The sequence below is a fragment of the Callithrix jacchus genome, chromosome 4 (genome assembly GCF_049354715.1).
Source record: "Callithrix jacchus isolate 240 chromosome 4, calJac240_pri, whole genome shotgun sequence".
NCBI lineage: Eukaryota > Metazoa > Chordata > Mammalia > Primates > Cebidae > Callithrix > Callithrix jacchus.
The window spans coordinates 93,739,361-93,756,156 of record NC_133505.1 but is presented as its reverse complement, the minus strand read 5'-3'; the positions used below and the strand labels follow the sequence as shown (position 1 = coordinate 93,756,156).

Sequence of the window (16,796 nt, the reverse complement as noted above, 5' to 3'; positions counted from 1 at the left end):
ACTAAATGTTCATCTTACCTTTAGATAATAGTAAGGATTGTTGAGTGCAGTATGGAGGGCAACTCGCGGAGCAGCATTTAAATGCTCACGAAGGGCATGGGCAGCACTGAAGTACACCACCTCATGGAGAGGCTGTGTCTCAGGAGGCAGAAGGTATTCTCTGAAACAGCCAGTCAGGTATCCATGTTTAGATAAGCACAGGTTTATTTTCTTTATATATATTTTCCTTTAAGCTCTGTTCAACTTCAATTTTTACTATAACATTTTGTCAATCCTCTCTCGGTAGAGGATTGAACCATTTACTAAAAGCAAAATCAACAACAACCAAAAACAAACAAATGAAACAAACCTAAATATCAGATCTAGTACAGTTTCACTCAGAACTGCACCTCTTCCATATAATAGTTTTTAAAACTACCTCTAGACTCTTTATAAGAAGCTGTATATTTCAGTTCTGAGTTGAATCTTTAGGAACAAATGTATATATACTCTATTTCTACTCAGAAATCTTTAAGAAAGGATTTCTTAAAGTAAATGAGAAAACTGAGATATCTACATTTTCTAGCACAGAAAACATTTAACCTTTGGCAATATTAAATACAGGCCTGGAATTAAGAGTTCAGAAAATTCTTGGATCACAGAATTTTTTTTTTTTTTTTTGAGGTAGAGTCCTGCTCTGTTGCCTAGGCTGGAGTGCAGTGGCACAATCTTGGCTTACAGCAACCTCTGTTTCCCAGGTTCAAGTGATTCTCCTGCCTCAGCATCCTGAGTAGCTGGGACTACAGGTGTGTGCCACCATGCCCAGCTAACTTTTGTATTTTTAGTAGAGACAGGGGGTCTTGAACTCCTGACCTTAAGTGATCTGCCTGCCTCGGCCTCCCAAAGTGCTGGCATTACAGGCGTGAGCCACCACACCCGGTGTGATCACAGAATTAGTTGATATTTTTCACGGAAATGACACCTCAAAAGTTTTTTTTTTTTTGAGATGGAGTTTTGCTCATGTCACCCAGGCTGGAGTGCAATGGCGCAATCTTGGCTCACTGAAACCTCTGCCTCCCATGTTCAAGTGATTCTCCTGACTCAGCCTTCTGAGTAGCTGGGATTACAGGCACCCACCACCACACCCAGCTAATTTTTGTATTTTTTAAGAGAGATGAGGTTTCACCATGTTGGCCAGGCTGGTCTCAAACTCCTGACCTCAGGTGATCAACCTGCCTCAGCCTCCCAAAGTGTTGGGATTACAGGTGTGAGCCACCAAGCCCACTCAAAAGATTTTTATATATTGGAATTACTTTTTCCTTTAGAAGGCAGAAAAGGCTAATTCTTAGTTCCAGAGTATTGAAAAAAAAAATCATCAATAAAATTTCAGTTATTAAAAAATCTGCCATTATTTGGGATTTTTTTTCACCTACAAGCTAGATGATAAAACAATTTTAATGAATTCTGAACTAAAAAATAAGGCATTAAAAATTTGCTTTGAATGTATAATGAGCTCATCAGGTGGTCTGTGCCATGACAATGATATCACACTGGATGGCCTTGGAGGGTAGCAAATTGGAGGGGAGAAGCTTTGGCACATATAACCCAAAGACAAAGTAATGTCACTAGCTGAATTAAAGTATACAGTTAACTCACATGACTTCATAAAGAAGATTTCTGAGGCTTAGTCCAGTCCTGAGCCTAAAGTATTCTGGCCACATGACAGCTTGTATCAGCTCCTTTTCCCACCAGTGCAAGCAAAGCAAAGCAGCTACCTCATACCTCAGCCCAGTCACTGGGGACATTATTCCCCTTCTTCCAAGTATCCTTTCTATTCTTCTGGAGAGGATACCACTTCCTAGAAATCCCCTACACTTGCTTTGTCCTGGTGTGGCCAGGAGCTTTGAAGAAGAGAGGAAGTGAAAAGGGTATTCAACATGGATATCACTATTCACCATCCCCTATCTCTTCCCCCATCTCAAGAGCTAATGAGCCCGTGTTCATTCTAATTCTAGGTGCCGCTCTTTCTCCAGTGTCAACTGGAACAAAACTTACTTGCAAAGAGTGTTTGATTTTGACCTGACCCTCACTAAGGAACAATATTCTATACCTCAGATACTGCTAGCATCTTAATTACTCAAGGTTGAGTTAACTTAGCTGTAGCTTCAGGAAATAGTTTCTGTGATCACTGGCTATCAATACCTCATGTAGGTATTTCCCAATCATTATACATGGCCGTCATTAAAAGATCTTGTTGCAGTCCTGCTATGTAGTAAGGACTGAATATCTAACAAGGCAGCCAGATAGAGTCAACCTCAGAAACTAAAACCATTGCCTCATATTTTAACATTTTTACCTTTGATATATAGAAATTCAGGCATTTCCCAAGACAAAAGTCCTCTCTAGATATTCTCAAAGAACCATCGGAGCAAAAATAAAATATCTGCCTTAACTTTGTTTCCACTAGCTGTATTATTTCAACAACAACAGTGACAAATACATTATACATTAGAAGTTTTATCTGACTGTAGACTTGGAGATTGGCATAGAAACATTTCTGCAACTTATTTACTGTGAGAAGAAATAAGCACGAGTCTGGCACTAGAGCACTCCATTATGCTCATTTTGGATTCAGACCAGATTTAAACGATAAGCTTTGTCTGAAAGAGGTGGTTCTGAAGGAACTGGTGGAATTAGTATCAACAAGGGCTACAAAGTTGAAGTGTGCTATTGGCAAAAACAGTAACTTAGAAAGTGGCGATGTATTTCTCAGCTCTCAAGATCTGGCAACTTATTCTTGCCTGTCAGTATTTTTGCCAGGAGCTACTCATGGTATACTGTGAACTCTGCCTCCTGAAGTCTCCTGCTTATATTTATCTTTAAAGGGCATCCTTTCTCCACAACTCCAAGCTCTGCTCAACCATCTGTGATGTGGCCGTTGAGGGCAGTATAGATAAATAGAGAAGGCCTTTTGGCAGGTGTCAGGAGACTGAGACTGTGGACTTGCATGAGTCATGGCCCCTCTCTGGGCTTCAGCTGCCAATGACTGACGATTGGGTCTCTTTTTATTCTAGCATGCTACAATTCTAATCTCTTCCCTCCTGGGACAATCTTGGAAAAGACAGTAAATCCTACTAGAGGAGATTTTGTGATTTTACAACAAAACACATTTTAATCACACTGAGCATTATTTCAACAACTGCTCAGAAAGGTAAAAAGTCAGACATATTAGGTGAAGGATCATGAAAGGGGAATGGCTGATGTAGTTTCAGAGCCTACAATTTGGAATCTGTAGGAACTCTGGAACCTGACATTTGGCCTAAAATTTGCAAATCACATTGATTGCAAAATTATTTTTAGTGATGACAACGTTCACTGCTTGGTAAAAGGGAAGTCAAGAGCTTGGGGCTAGACTCTACAAGAACAGGAAAGCCCAGTAGGGCAAGGTTAACTCTATGAGTTCTAAAATGTAATTTTTGACCAGTATTTGGCCAGTATTGCAGTTCATCCCTTTTATTTTCCTTGAGATGTAGTCTTGCTCCATCTCCCAGGCTGGAGTGCTATGGCACGATCTCTGCTCATGCTCACTGCAGACTCTGCCTCCCGGGTTCAAGAAATTCTCCTGCCCCAACCTCCCAAGTAGTTGGGATTACAGGCATGTGCCACCACGCCCAGCTGATTTTTTTTTTTTTTTTTTTTAGCAGAGATGGGTTTTCACCATATTGGTCAGGCTGGTCTCAAACTCCTAGCCTCAGGTGATCTACCCACTTGTCTCCCAAAGTGCTGGGATTACAGGCATGAGCCACCATGCCCAGCCATCACTTTGTTATAGTATGTTTCTTTCTCTTTAACCTACTTTTTATCACATTCAGGTGATCATTTTATTTTGTTTGTTTTTTGAGACAGAGTCTTGCTCTGTGACTCAGGCTCAGAGTGCAATGGTGCAATGGTGTGATCTTGGCTCACTGCAACCTCTGCCTCCTGGGTTGAAGCCATTCTCCTGCCTCAGCCTCCTGTAGCTGGGATTACAGGTGTGCACCACCATGGCCAGCTATTTTTTGTATTTTTAGTAAAGTCTGGGTTTCACAGTTGGCCAGGCTGGTGTCAAACTCCTGACCTCAAGTGATCTGCCCACCTTGGCCTTCCAAAGTGCTGGGATTACAGGCATGAGCCACTGCTCCTGGCCTTTGTTGATCGTTTTGGACCTTTTTTGTGGTATTAGCACTTTCTCCCCAATAACTAGGAACAATGACTCTATCCCCACATTATTCTGGAAAACGAAACTTTTCACTTTCAGAAAATGCATGTAATTTGTCAAAAAGGCACTCTTTCTCTTTAATAACTGCTGCTATTTTCTCGGTACTTTATTCTGTTCAGTGCCTAGCCTGATGTTGGGTTTAAACTGCCAATAAAATTACAATAAACAATAACAGGTCCCACCCTCCGCCCCACAACTTTTTAAGTATTAAATCATTTTCTTTTGCACACTTCTCATTTTTTTCTGTAGCATGCCCAACTTCCACCAAACTTAGGTGGGAGATTTTACAAAGCTACATACATAAAGCTGACTTTTTGGGAAATCCATGAATTAAAATGATCTGGGTTTCCCAAAAAGGAATCATCCTAAAATACAGGCTGGACTGGAAGACTTCTAAATTTACTAAGCACATGTCTCAACATAAATTTAGTGCTGATAATGAGGTGCACTGGCATTGCTTAGAATTAAATGTTTTTTCTTCAGGATAAAATAGAGCAGCATGGCTCCTCTGCTCTGTTTTCTGGGCTTTGTTCAGATCCAGCATGTATTCCTAGCAAAGATAAATTGTAACACAAATACTTTGTTATTACAAAGGGAAGAAACACTCTCTATCTCATCTCTTCCCACCCTGCCTAATGAAGTAGATCAAATTTAAACCTATGTTCTTGAACTGAAAGTAAATGAATGAACTAAGTCATTTGGTTAGACTTCTTGATGATGACGAAAAAGGAATAAAAATTACAATTCTAAGCTGGATGGAGAGACCTGAAAAGCATAAAGCCTAACCTAGGAGAAAAATGTTCTGGATTGACTATAGAGAGCTATGACACCAATGTTATTTGGAGAAACAGCATGATGTTTAGCTCTTAAGAGCTAAATTTAGACTCACCTCACTAGACAGTCAATGAAGTTCACAACATTTTCTCTGAGTACTTCAAATTTCGTTGGCTTCTTACTTCTTCTTAACTCCTTCATTTCCAATAAGGACTATGAATAAAGTACATACATTTTCTGGTGATTCTGAGACAGAAAACCACTCAGAGGGACATACTGTGGCTAAATTTCTGTTCTATATTGTGAATATACATTTTTTAAAAATCAAGAAAAGTAACTAAACCTAACGATTTAGGCTCTTTGAAATCTCTCAGTTTCATCAAACCAAAAAATACATCAGATAAATAATTGGATTTCTTTTGTGCAAACATGTTCCCATTTTCTCTTATTGCTAGCTAATTCTCTTTTTTTCACTAAGCCTGCAGGAACAGTTTCCACCTAAGTTAGCTAGTAGATTCCAGAATGTGTAGATGTAGAGTGACAATGAGATTAATAGGATGTTCAACTTAGAAGTGAGCTAAAAGTCTGCTTTGTTCCTGGTTCTTTTTTTTTTTTCTTTTGAGACAGAGTCTTGCTCTGTCACCAGGCTAGAGTGCAGTGGCACAATCTTGGCTCACTGCAATCTCTGCATCCCAGCAGGTTCAAGTGATTTGCCTGCCTCGGCCTCCCGAGTAGCTGGGACTACAGGCGCACACCACCAAGCCATGCTCATTTTTGGATTTTTAGTGAGACAGGGTTTCACCATGGTGGCCAGGCTGGTCTTGAACTCCTGACCTTGTGATCTACCTGCCTCAATCTCTCAAAGTACTGTTATTACAGGAGTGAGCCACTGAGCCTGGCCCTGGTTGTGGTTTAAAAAATGAAAACAAAAACATGTAGGCAGAGCTAATCTAGAGCACAAATTGCAAAAAGGGAGAGTCACAGGATGCAGATGGAAGAAAAGAAAGTAACCTGACCTTCTGAAGATTATAGAGGTCTGTCTTCTGAAGCCCCTTTGGCTGTGACCCAGAAGCATCTTCTTCCTCTTTGGTTTCTGCTTTTAATACAAAGCCAACAGACATCAATGAGGGCAAAGCCAAGTCAAGAGAACAAACATTTCTACCAATCCAATGGAAGCAAAAGTTATACACACACACACACACACACACACACACACACACACACACACGGGGCAAGGGATCAAGATTCCATCCAATAAATGATTTCTTGCAGAAACTGAAGGCCAATAAGTATTACATAACTTGTGCTATAGTGAGATCTTTAAAAAACCAGCTGCTCAATTTTCAGTGTTACCACAATGAAAACAAAACAAAATACAACCAAACGAAACTTCCAAGTCTCAAAAAATTTTTTTTATTTTTTGAGACAGTCTTGCTCTGTTGCCCAGGCTGGTGTGCAGTGGTGATTATCTCAGCTCACTGCAACCTCTGCCTCCCAGATTCAAGCCATTCTCCTGCCTTAGTCTCCCAAGTAGCTGGGATTACAGGCGCACAGCACCATGCCCTAATTTTTGTATTTTTAGTAGAGATGGGGTTTTGCCATGCTGGCCAGGCTGGTCTCAAACTCCTGACTTCAGGTGATCCACCTGCCTCAGCCTCCCAAAGTGCTGGAATTACAGGCATGAGCCACCACACCTGGCCACTCTCAAATATTTTTGATGTTATACATAGTTTTTAAAAAAAAAATCACAAACTTAAAACTGTTTTCCTTTGCTTATGCCAAGATTATAAACAACACAATTTGAATATGAAGAAGGTAGTGTGTAGAAGTTTTGAAATAATCCACTAAAACATAAAGTGCATCACGGTTCTTTAGCAAAGGGAAAGAAAACCATAACTGCTTAACTCTACAGCTGTGCTGCTTCTAGAGAGCATAAGGCTCTCATATTCTTCAAGTGCAGGTTGGGTTTTGTGAACTAGACACATATGGTTTGTTTGGCCTAAAACTATGACGGAGATGCAGCTGGAGAATATGCATGGCTCGTAAGGAATAAACTGCTTTTTAGCTATAAATGATTGCTGGTTCAAAAAATATATAACTAAAGGTTAAAATATCTACTAGATTCTTTGTCCCATTTCATTAACATGTAGTCTGCAACATGTTAATAAATCTAATATGCCTTTGAAATAAATCTAATGAGGGCTGGACGAAGTGCCTCATCCCTATAATCCCAGCACTTTGGGAAGCTACAGTGGGAGGATCACTTGAGGCAAGGAGCTCGAGACCAGGTTGGGCAACACAGTGAGACACTGTCTCTATTAAAAAAAAAAAATTTAATTAGGCTGATGAGGTGGTTCATGCCTGTAATCTCAACACTTTGGGTGGCAGAGGCAGGCAGATTGCTTGCACCCAGGAGTTCAACACCAGCCTGAGTAACATGGCAACGCCCTATCCCTACAAAAATACAAAAAATATTAGCCAGGCATGGTGGGACATGCCTGTAGTCCCAGCTACTTGGGAGGCTGAGATGGGAGGACTGATTGAGCCCAGGAAGATAGAGGATGCAGTGAGCCCATCATGCCAGTGCACTGGATCCAGCCTGGACAACAGAGGGAGACTCTGTCTCCAAATTAAAAAAAAAAAAAAAATCAGCTGGGCCTTGTGGTGGGTTCCTATAGTCCTAGCTACTCAGGAGGCGGAGGTGGGAGGATTACTTGAACCCAGGAATTCTGAGGTAACTGTGAGCTATGACCAATGCACTTTAACCAGGACAACACAGTAAGATCCAGTCTCAAGAAAACTCTGATATGACACTCTGTCCTACTTAACTCTTCTGTTAAGTAATTTTAAATCTAAACTGCAATATGTAATAAATGTTAAGGAATAGAGATTGCATATAGCTATTCAAATATTTCTACTCATCCAATGTGGCAAGTTTTAATTTCAGTTAATAATGAGTCACTTTTGAAAATCAAGAAATAACAGACAATTCCCTTAAAGACAGTGGTTTTGCTTTAATTTGTAAAATTCTTTATTCTTTAGGCTACTAATCACCTTAATTTCCAACCTTCCCATTTCAAAAGCTGCATTCCTTTATTCAGTTCTAGCGTATCACAGAATTTGTTTACTAGCTTAGAATTCTAATTAAAATTTTATCTGGATTACCTCTAATTAATGGTGTCCAGAAAAAAAAAAGAAAAAAATTATATGTGCAGTTTATTTTTACAGAAATCCCCATAAGTCCAATTTTGCAAAAGATTGAAATTTGCCTTATTTACTTTACATTCTTCTAAGCTTTTTATCCTATTTATGTTACTTAAGAGTGGCCCCTTGCTGATTCAGTGGTTACTACTAGGGTGTATTTAAACTGTGAATCAGCGATAGAAAAACAATGAACTAGTGGTTAAGAGAGATGGGCTCTGGTCTGAGTGCTACCACTAGCTAGTTGTGTGATCTCAGGCAAGCTACTGTCTTTTCCTAGACTTCAGTTTCTGGTTATAGCTGGACTCAATTATCTTAATGATACCAACTTCCAGCCCTTAAAAGCTTTTGTGTTCTCAAAGTAGTTCAGCTCATGCTGCAGTGGCAAGAGCAATGCTCACACATAACCTGGAAGAAAACCCCTCAGTGCTTGTTGATGACTTCCTCACTCTGGCTGCTCAGGCCACTCTAGTCAGGCAACATTCTCTTTCATCTTCCATGAATGAGCAATCATCAGGTGCCTCACACTGCAGCTATGAGAGATATGGGAAATTTTGTGCAAAAGCAGTTTCCTAAATAGCCAAAAGATTTTTAAGACAAAGGAACCCTTGCCAAACATAAAAAGGATTAAAATAGACATTTTAAGTAAGGTATTTTCAACACGTCATGTCCAATTTTATGTGATTATATATGAAAAAACTGCCTCTTCCCACAAAACTCCATTAAAAAAAAATCTTTAAATTTGGGAAAAGTAAAAGGTACACACCAATATTTGTTGTTGTTGTTCTAATAAGAGAATACCATACTTTGGTGCTAGAAACAGAGCAAGAGAAGAGCCCTAAAAAGCTGATAATATCAACCTGTGGGGCTTCAATAGAACAAAGAATTTCTAGAGCATTTAGGGAACAGAACGTGGCTACCTATATACAGTCAGACACCCTAAGCATTCAGGATATGTAAATGATCATGTGGAGGTCACACGAAAGGGAGAAACTGTAACCCTCTAACAGTGAAGAGTGCCAGGCTGCCTCAGTTAATTTAGGACTGAAAGATTCCAGCTTTTGAAAATTCAATTAAAGTAAGCCTCATGCAGATTTGGTAATCAACATGCCAATGAGCATCATTGCTGTGAAAGAAGTTCACAGCTATTAATTTTTCAAGCTTACAAATGATTTATGCACTGCTTTTGAACTCTACAAAGAACTTGATGAAATGCTTAAGAAAAAAACCTCTAAAAGGAGTTCTTAATTATGATACCCTGCTACTCTTTCCAATCTTTTTGCTTTCTTTTTGTTGACTTTTTAAAGACAAATTCTCCAAACTGTCAATCTGGAGAAAGAATTTTTTTCTGCCCATTTGTTTTTCATTGTTTAAACCAAATCTAGAAGAGAAACATTTGGCCGATTTGTGATTGTTAAAATGTGATACTATGAGGCTTGGTATACTCATCATGAACTACTTTATCTCTTCATCTCTAAGCACATCAGAAGGTGGGGTTTTCCATCCGTTTTAGTTAAATGACTGTCATGGCCAATAGAATTGGGAGAATATTATATACTCTTACCATCAAGGTTCTGAAACTGGGCCAGGAACTCCTCTATTCTCTTAGCTGTGCTGCCAAGGTGCTTTTCACAAGACTTAAAAACCTTGAAACATTTCTCAAGTATGGTCATCAATTCATCCTTTGCCAACATCCTAGAACAGAGTCAGTGACAGGAAATACAATATAACTAGAAAATCAACACCCTTAAAAAGCATTATATTTAATATAGATATTAAATGTTTCTAATCAGAAGATAAAATAAATTCTTCATTAGTAGCTACCAACTTTTTTTTTGTAGAGATTTTCCTCCATATATGTGACATTCAGAATTCTTGAAGGATTTTCATGATAAAGCTTAGCTTAGAAAATTTACAAAGGTCTGGATTCACAGTGTGGCTCTAACACTATGTTTGTAATATAGAACAAGATTACTATACATCTCTGATCCTTGGTTCGTTGTCTGTAAAATGGAAATAATAACTCGCTTATTTCACAGGTTAGATGGAGATTTAAAAATTAAATGAGAAGGCCAGTCGTGGTGGCTCACACCTGTAATCTACCACTTTGGGAGGCTGAGGAGGGCAGATCACAAGGTCAGGAGTTTGAGACCAGCCTGGCCAACATAGTAAAACCCCATCTCTACTAAAAATACAAAAATTAGCTGGGCATGGTGGTGTGTGCCTGTAGTGCCAGCTACTTGGGAGGCTGAGGCAGAAGAATTGCTTGAACCCAGGAGGAGGAGATTGCAGTGAGCCGAGATCGCACCACTGCACTCTAACCTAGTGACAGAGTGAGACTCTGTCTCAAAAATAAAAATGGATTTTTTTTTTTTTTTTGAATGGAAGAAGCATTGGAAGAATCTAGCATAGTGCTTACCACACAGTAGATGATAGTTTTCCTTTCCTTTTATCTAAATATATATGCGAAACAAGAAATATCTACAGAGGATATGATGTGCTAAATGTGAACTTGTTTGAAAGAAACAAAAATGTAAGTATTACACTCATTTCTCTAATTATCACCATTTAAACCATGCTTTACATCTCCTGTGGGCTTTATAAACATCAGTCAGTAAACCCACTGAACTTTAAATGAGGTAGGCAATTCTAATTGTTATTTATAGCACAGGCAGAGTGGTTGAGTAGCTCATTCACAGCTGTAGAAAAAAATCTTTGTTAGAAATGGAGAGAGAACACAGATATTATAAAGTTAGAATCTTGTTCTTGGAGCTTACAGGTTTCTCCACTAAGATCATACTCAGTAATAGCATCAAAAGAAATCGAATCAATGTTAGCAATTTTTAAGCAGTGGCATTACACAAGTACCCAAATTATGCTCAGCAAATTCATCTAAGTCATTAAAACTATGATGATTAAAAGTTCTAATATTAACAACGAAGTAACACACAAATCCAGAATGTGGGCATTTTGCAATACAACTAACTTAGGTTTGACATATTTCAAAATTAAAAAGTGAGGAGGAATACTAATATTGCTGAGTTGGGAAAAAGAGAAACAAAGCTAAATAGACTATGATTACCGCAAAATTGAACTGATTACTTGAACAAAAATTTAAACCCCAACAATGACAACAACCAAAAGTAGGCAACCACTAAATATAGAAATTGTTAGAGGTAAACCAAATGGTAAATGTCCCCCGAGTTTGTTTAAAAAGTATAAAACTTATCTTCCTCTTTCTACAATAATTATCTAAGGTAAAATCTTATCTAAAAATAAGCTAAGACATTTCATACTTGATTACATTTAAGATTTAAAATTTGTGGCTTTCTATTGCCCAAATGGAGTTATGAGAAAGGCTCCATGGTGGGCATGTCTGGCCTATTCAAGAAAACAAGGAGGCCAAGATGTCTGAAGTGGAGAGAGAAAAAAAGCAGTCATCAGAGAGAGGCCATGTGGAGGGTGGGGTGGAGGGATCATGTAGTGTCACTGTATAGACTATGGCTTTTACTCTGAGTGAAATGGGGAGTTAATGGAGGGTTTCAAGCAAAGGAGTGACATTATCTGAAATATTTTAAAAGGACTATACTGACTGCTATTTTGAGAAAAACCTGTAGGGGAACAGAAAAAGCAGATAGGAGGCTACTGCAATAATCCAGCTGAGAGATGACGATGACTTGGACTATTGTGGTACAAGCAAAGAAAGGTGGCAAGAAGAGGTCTGATTCTGGATAAATTGTTAAGGTAGAGCCCAGACTTTTGGTTTGAACAATCAGAATGATAAAGAGACAGTCAGAAATCATAGGTTTCAGGGGGGAAAGCAGGGGTTCAGTTTTGGGTATGTTAACTTTGAGATGTGTACTGGATATCTAAGTGGAGGTATTAAATAGGACATAGATGGACGTAACAGCCTGGCACTCAGGAGAGAGGTATAGGCTTATAACTAAGCCCTGGGGCACTGTAATGTTAGGATGTCAGAGAGAAGAGAAAGCACTAAAGGAGAATGTGAAGGAGCATGTACTGAGGTAGGAGAAAAACCAAGAAAGTCCTAGAAGTCCATTAAGAAAGGAGTGATAAACTGTTGTCAAATGCTGATAACAGGTTAATGCTAGATTTAGGAACATGGAGGTCACTGGTGACATTGATCAAACTAGTTTTGATCAAAGCACAAACCTAATTGTAATCAATTAAAGAGAGAATGGGAGGAGAAGAATTAGTGACAATAAGAGAATGTCTTCCAATTTTGGTGCATTCCAACTAACATTTTGTTTTAAAAGAAAAAGAATAAAATTGCAAAGAAAATACGAGAACTGAAAAGTTTGAAAGCCACCATGTAAGATTAAAGAGAAATAAACAGACCAAAAAAAAGTCTAAGATAGGTCACATTAATGCCACAAAACAGCTATTTATCTTTATCCAACTTGAGTAAGAAATAATTATTTCACTATCAGATAAATGGTTCAAAGATGCCTGTGATACCTAATGTATTAAAAGCTTTATAGGTTATCTGTCACAGGAGTTGAGAAAAACAACAAAGGCTTTATAGGTTATTTTTTAAAAAAGTTTTCTTCATTAAGACAGAAAGAGAATCATTTAGCAATCATTAAAAGCAACCATCCTGCAGGGCAATGGAGTCTTCTGCTTCATCATGCAGAGAGCCAATAATTTCTGGTTAAGTACTAATTATACAAATGTCTGATTATAAGAACAGGAAGGAAAAACTAGCCAATCCATGGCTAATGCAAACATTTTCTGACGGATGAGTTTTCAAGTTCTAAACAGACATTACCATTCCCAAACAGTTTTGAAAAATCTTCAGAACACAAACTTGCAAATGTATATATATCAACGAAGATTGGAAGTTAAACGCAACAAAGCAATTATGTAGGATCATAACAATGAAACAGAAACCGAAAGTATGTGTATCTCGTCCAAAACCTTGATATTTCATATTAGGTGCCACTTCTAGAGAAGCTGTCCAATACCACAAATGGAGGCTAACTGTCCAGTTTACTGATTCCTCAGCACCCTACTCCTCACCCATCACAGCTCTCACCACTCTGTATTGTAGCTCTCTACTGTCCATTTCAATCATTTGACCAAAATTCTGTATAGGTGAGGACCCGGGTTATCTTTGTCATCTGATCAGTGGTTTCAAAAATGAAGCATTTAAAAAACCTTTTTTTTTGAATGAATGAGGAAGGCAATGACCATGTAATAATTGATAATTTGATTTCCTAACGTAGTGACTTAATGAAGAATACTTTTACTAAGGGAAACAGTTCTCAGACTGGCTCATCTTAGGAAGTACCTGAAGGTCATGGTGCCCTTTGTGGGACCACAGGCTTTTTTGTGAAATATATCAAAAAGAATAAATTTAATTCATCACATGGTTAGAAGCAACTTTAGTAAGCTCAAATATACACATACTTTATTGATGCAATTTTTTTTTTTTTTGGACAGAGTCTTGCTTTGTCACCCAGCCTAGAGTGCAGTGGAGCAATATCAGCTCACTGCAACCTCCACCTCTCAGGTTCAAGCGATCCTCCCACCTTTGCCTCCGGAATAGCTGCAAGTACAGACATGAGCCACCATGCCATGCTAATTTTTGTATTTTTAGTAGAGACGGGGTTTCCCCATGTTACCCAAGCTGCTCTTGAACTTCTGATCCACCCACCTCGGCCTCCCAGAATACTGGGATTACAGATGTGAGCCACTGTGCTAGCCTACTGACGTATTTTTTTTTTTTTTTTGAGACAGAGTCTCGCTCTGTCGCCCAGGGTAGAGTGCAGTGGCGCGATCTTGGATCTTGGCTTACTGCAACCTCCACCTCCTGGGTTTAAGCGATTCTCCTGCTTCAGGCTGTGAGTAGCCAGGATTATAAGCATGCATCACCACACCTGGCTAATTTTTGTATTTTTAGGAGAGACAGAGTTTCGCCATGTTGGCCAGGCTGGTCTTAAACTCTTCACCTCAGGTAATCTGCCCACCTCGGCCTCCCAAAGTGCTGGGATTACAGGTGTGAGCCAGTGTGCCTGGCATTTTTTTTTTTTTTTTTTTTTTTTTGAGACAGAGTCTCATTCTGTTGCCCAGGCTGGAGTGCAGTGGTGTGACCACAGCTCACTACAGCCTCAACCTCCTGGGCTGAAGTGATCCTCCTGCCTCAATCTCCAAGTAGCTCAGACTATAGGCATGCACCACCATGCTCATACAATTTTTGTATTTTTTTTGTAAACATGGGGTTTCTCCATGTTGCCCAGACCAGTCTTTAACTCCTGGGATCAAGTGATCTGCCTGCCTTTGCCTCCCAAGTACTGCAGTTCATAGGAGTGAGCCACTATGCCGTTCCAGAAATTATATTTTAATGATGAAGTCTCACAAAGCTCTTGGATGGATAAATCTACATCATCATAAGTTAGTTATTAGAAAACATATCATAGATTAAGGAGCTGTGTCATTTTTCCTAAGTACATCTTTAAATATCACCTAAAGTTGATCTGTAAAGTCAGGAAATAATGCATTATTTAGAGTCCAAATTTCTAGTCTCTTTGAACTAAGCTGAAGTGATCAAATGTTAATATCATTATTCAGGTCATTTTTTTTTTAACTCAATAAAAGCTGAGCTGACTTGCTAATATATTACTGTTTTAAGTCAAAAGCCTTACTCAGAAATTAGAATAATTCCTTTAGCCTAAGGTAAATTCCTCCAGCTATCAATCACTTTCCATTTGTAAGTCTGTTTCTGTAGCAAGCTCATAAGGTTACACTTAGGATAAGCAGACTAGACACGGTGGCTCCTTTCATTTATGTCTGTGTCCTGTGCCAATATGACTAGTGTCAGGATGGGGGAGGGAGCCATCTGAGTCCACTGGAGCTTGCTCTGCTGTTTCATGTTAAAATTTTGGATATACTCTGAACATGGACTGCTGGCCACAAAACCATAAATTTCCTTTTATTACCACCTCTAAATAACTGGAATAGGGTTGAAAGAGTTTCAGCTCTGTCAACTGTAGAAAAGTCAATGTTTCTGGTCTTGGTTTCCTTATTTGAAAGAAAATGGAATAACTGTAGATGAGTAATTTTTAATTGATGGGGGTAGGGGATATAAATTCCCTTAAGAAGTGGGGCACACTTTTCATTATCCCCAATCCAAGAATCCACTGCTAATGGTACGAGAGTGTAGTATTCTTCAGGTCCAGCTGATCCCAACGTGTTCCTTTAAGTCGAGGCTCTGATTTTTTTCTTGAGACAGGATCTTGCTCTGTTGCCCAGGCTGGAGTGCAGTGGTGTGGTCTCAGCTCACTGCAACCTCCACATCCCAGGTTCAAGCAATTCTCCTCCCTCAGGAGATTGCAATTCCACCACACCTGGCTAATTTTTTAATATTTTTAGTAGAGACGGGGTTTCATCATGTTGGCCAGACTGGTCTCAAACTCTGCCTCCCAAAGGGCTGGGATTACAGGCAGAAGCCACTGTACCTGTATAGCTCTGATTTACAGTAACCCTTAAAATCTTATTTATGCAAGGTTCTATGAATTTTAAAAATATGAAAAATTATTGGCCTAGTATTTGATTTCTAGAGGGGTGTTTAGAAATTCTAAAGAAGGGTAAAATTTTCCTCCTATGGTCTTTCACAGCTGATAAGAAAAAACAGTTGTAGTCACCTAGTTCACTGCTGGGCTAGCATCATTTGTTACTACTTTCTGTTCCCAAATGGCTTTTTAATGGAAATAAATCTTTATATAATGACACAGGGTTGAGTGAAAAATTAATCAACTAATATCCCATATAGAGATATAGTTTTCATGCTCCAAGAGTTGACTGAGCAAGGAAAGGCAGAACACGTGCAGAACTACTGTGCTCATGTCAAATTATGGCACATATTATAAATGTACACTTGCATGTTTCCGACACACATCAATGTCTATTGCATACATTTAAAAAATAACTGTAATATAAAACTATATAGGTCTTTTTCCACTAATATGTAACATAAACATTATCCTACATTATTACAAAGTTGCTGTAAATACTTTTTAAATGGTCACCAGATATTTCATCAAGTAGATGACATATTGTTTTTTTATTTTCCAGGTTTCAACAGTTTTATTGGGAGGTTTCGTTTTTCTGTAAAATAGACTAGAGGTTGAGGAAGGGGACACATTCCCTTTACAAGATAAGGGTTTCCCACCACTAAAGAAAAGGCATGAGGCATGACACACTGGAGTTTGGATCCACCTCCTTCTGCTTTGCTCACATTTCTTTTTTCCTCTTTCTTTTATTTGCATATTTTTGAGACAAGGTCTCGCTTGTCACCCAGGCTGGAATGAAGTGGTGCAATCTCAGCTCAGTGCAACCTCTGCCTCCCAGGCTCAAGTGATCCTCCCATCTCAGCCTCCAAGGATGGGACCACAGATGAGCGCTACCATGCCAGGCTAATTTTTTTTTTTTGGTAGAGAGGGTGTTTCACCATGTTACCCAGGCTGGCCTCAAAATCCTGAGCTCAAGTGATCTGTCCACCTTGGCCTCACAAAGGGCTGGGATTACAGGTATAAGCCATTGTGCCTTGCCTCTTTTCTTTTTC

The 16,796-nt window shown here is 39.0% G+C and overlaps 1 protein-coding gene across 15 annotated transcripts in view; it reads right to left on the bottom strand.

Moving 5' to 3' along the window:
• ORC3 (origin recognition complex subunit 3) overlaps positions 1–16,796 on the bottom strand; it is a 65,741-nt gene that overhangs the window by 6,581 nt on the left and 42,364 nt on the right. For 8 of the 15 annotated variants that reach the window (XM_078369750.1, XM_078369756.1, XM_078369757.1 and 5 more), the window contains 4 exons: positions 9,777–9,907; positions 6,028–6,104; positions 5,127–5,224; positions 19–160 (listed from right to left, as the gene is read on the bottom strand). In XM_078369750.1, the coding sequence (XP_078225876.1) occupies positions 19–160; positions 5,127–5,224; positions 6,028–6,104; positions 9,777–9,907 (448 nt within the window). Of the gene's footprint in view, positions 1–18; positions 161–5,126; positions 5,225–6,027; positions 6,108–9,776; positions 9,908–16,796 lie in introns of all 15 variants that reach the window. The other 7 variants (XM_054254250.2, XM_008994749.5, XM_078369752.1 and 4 more) reach the window with 1 other exon arrangement.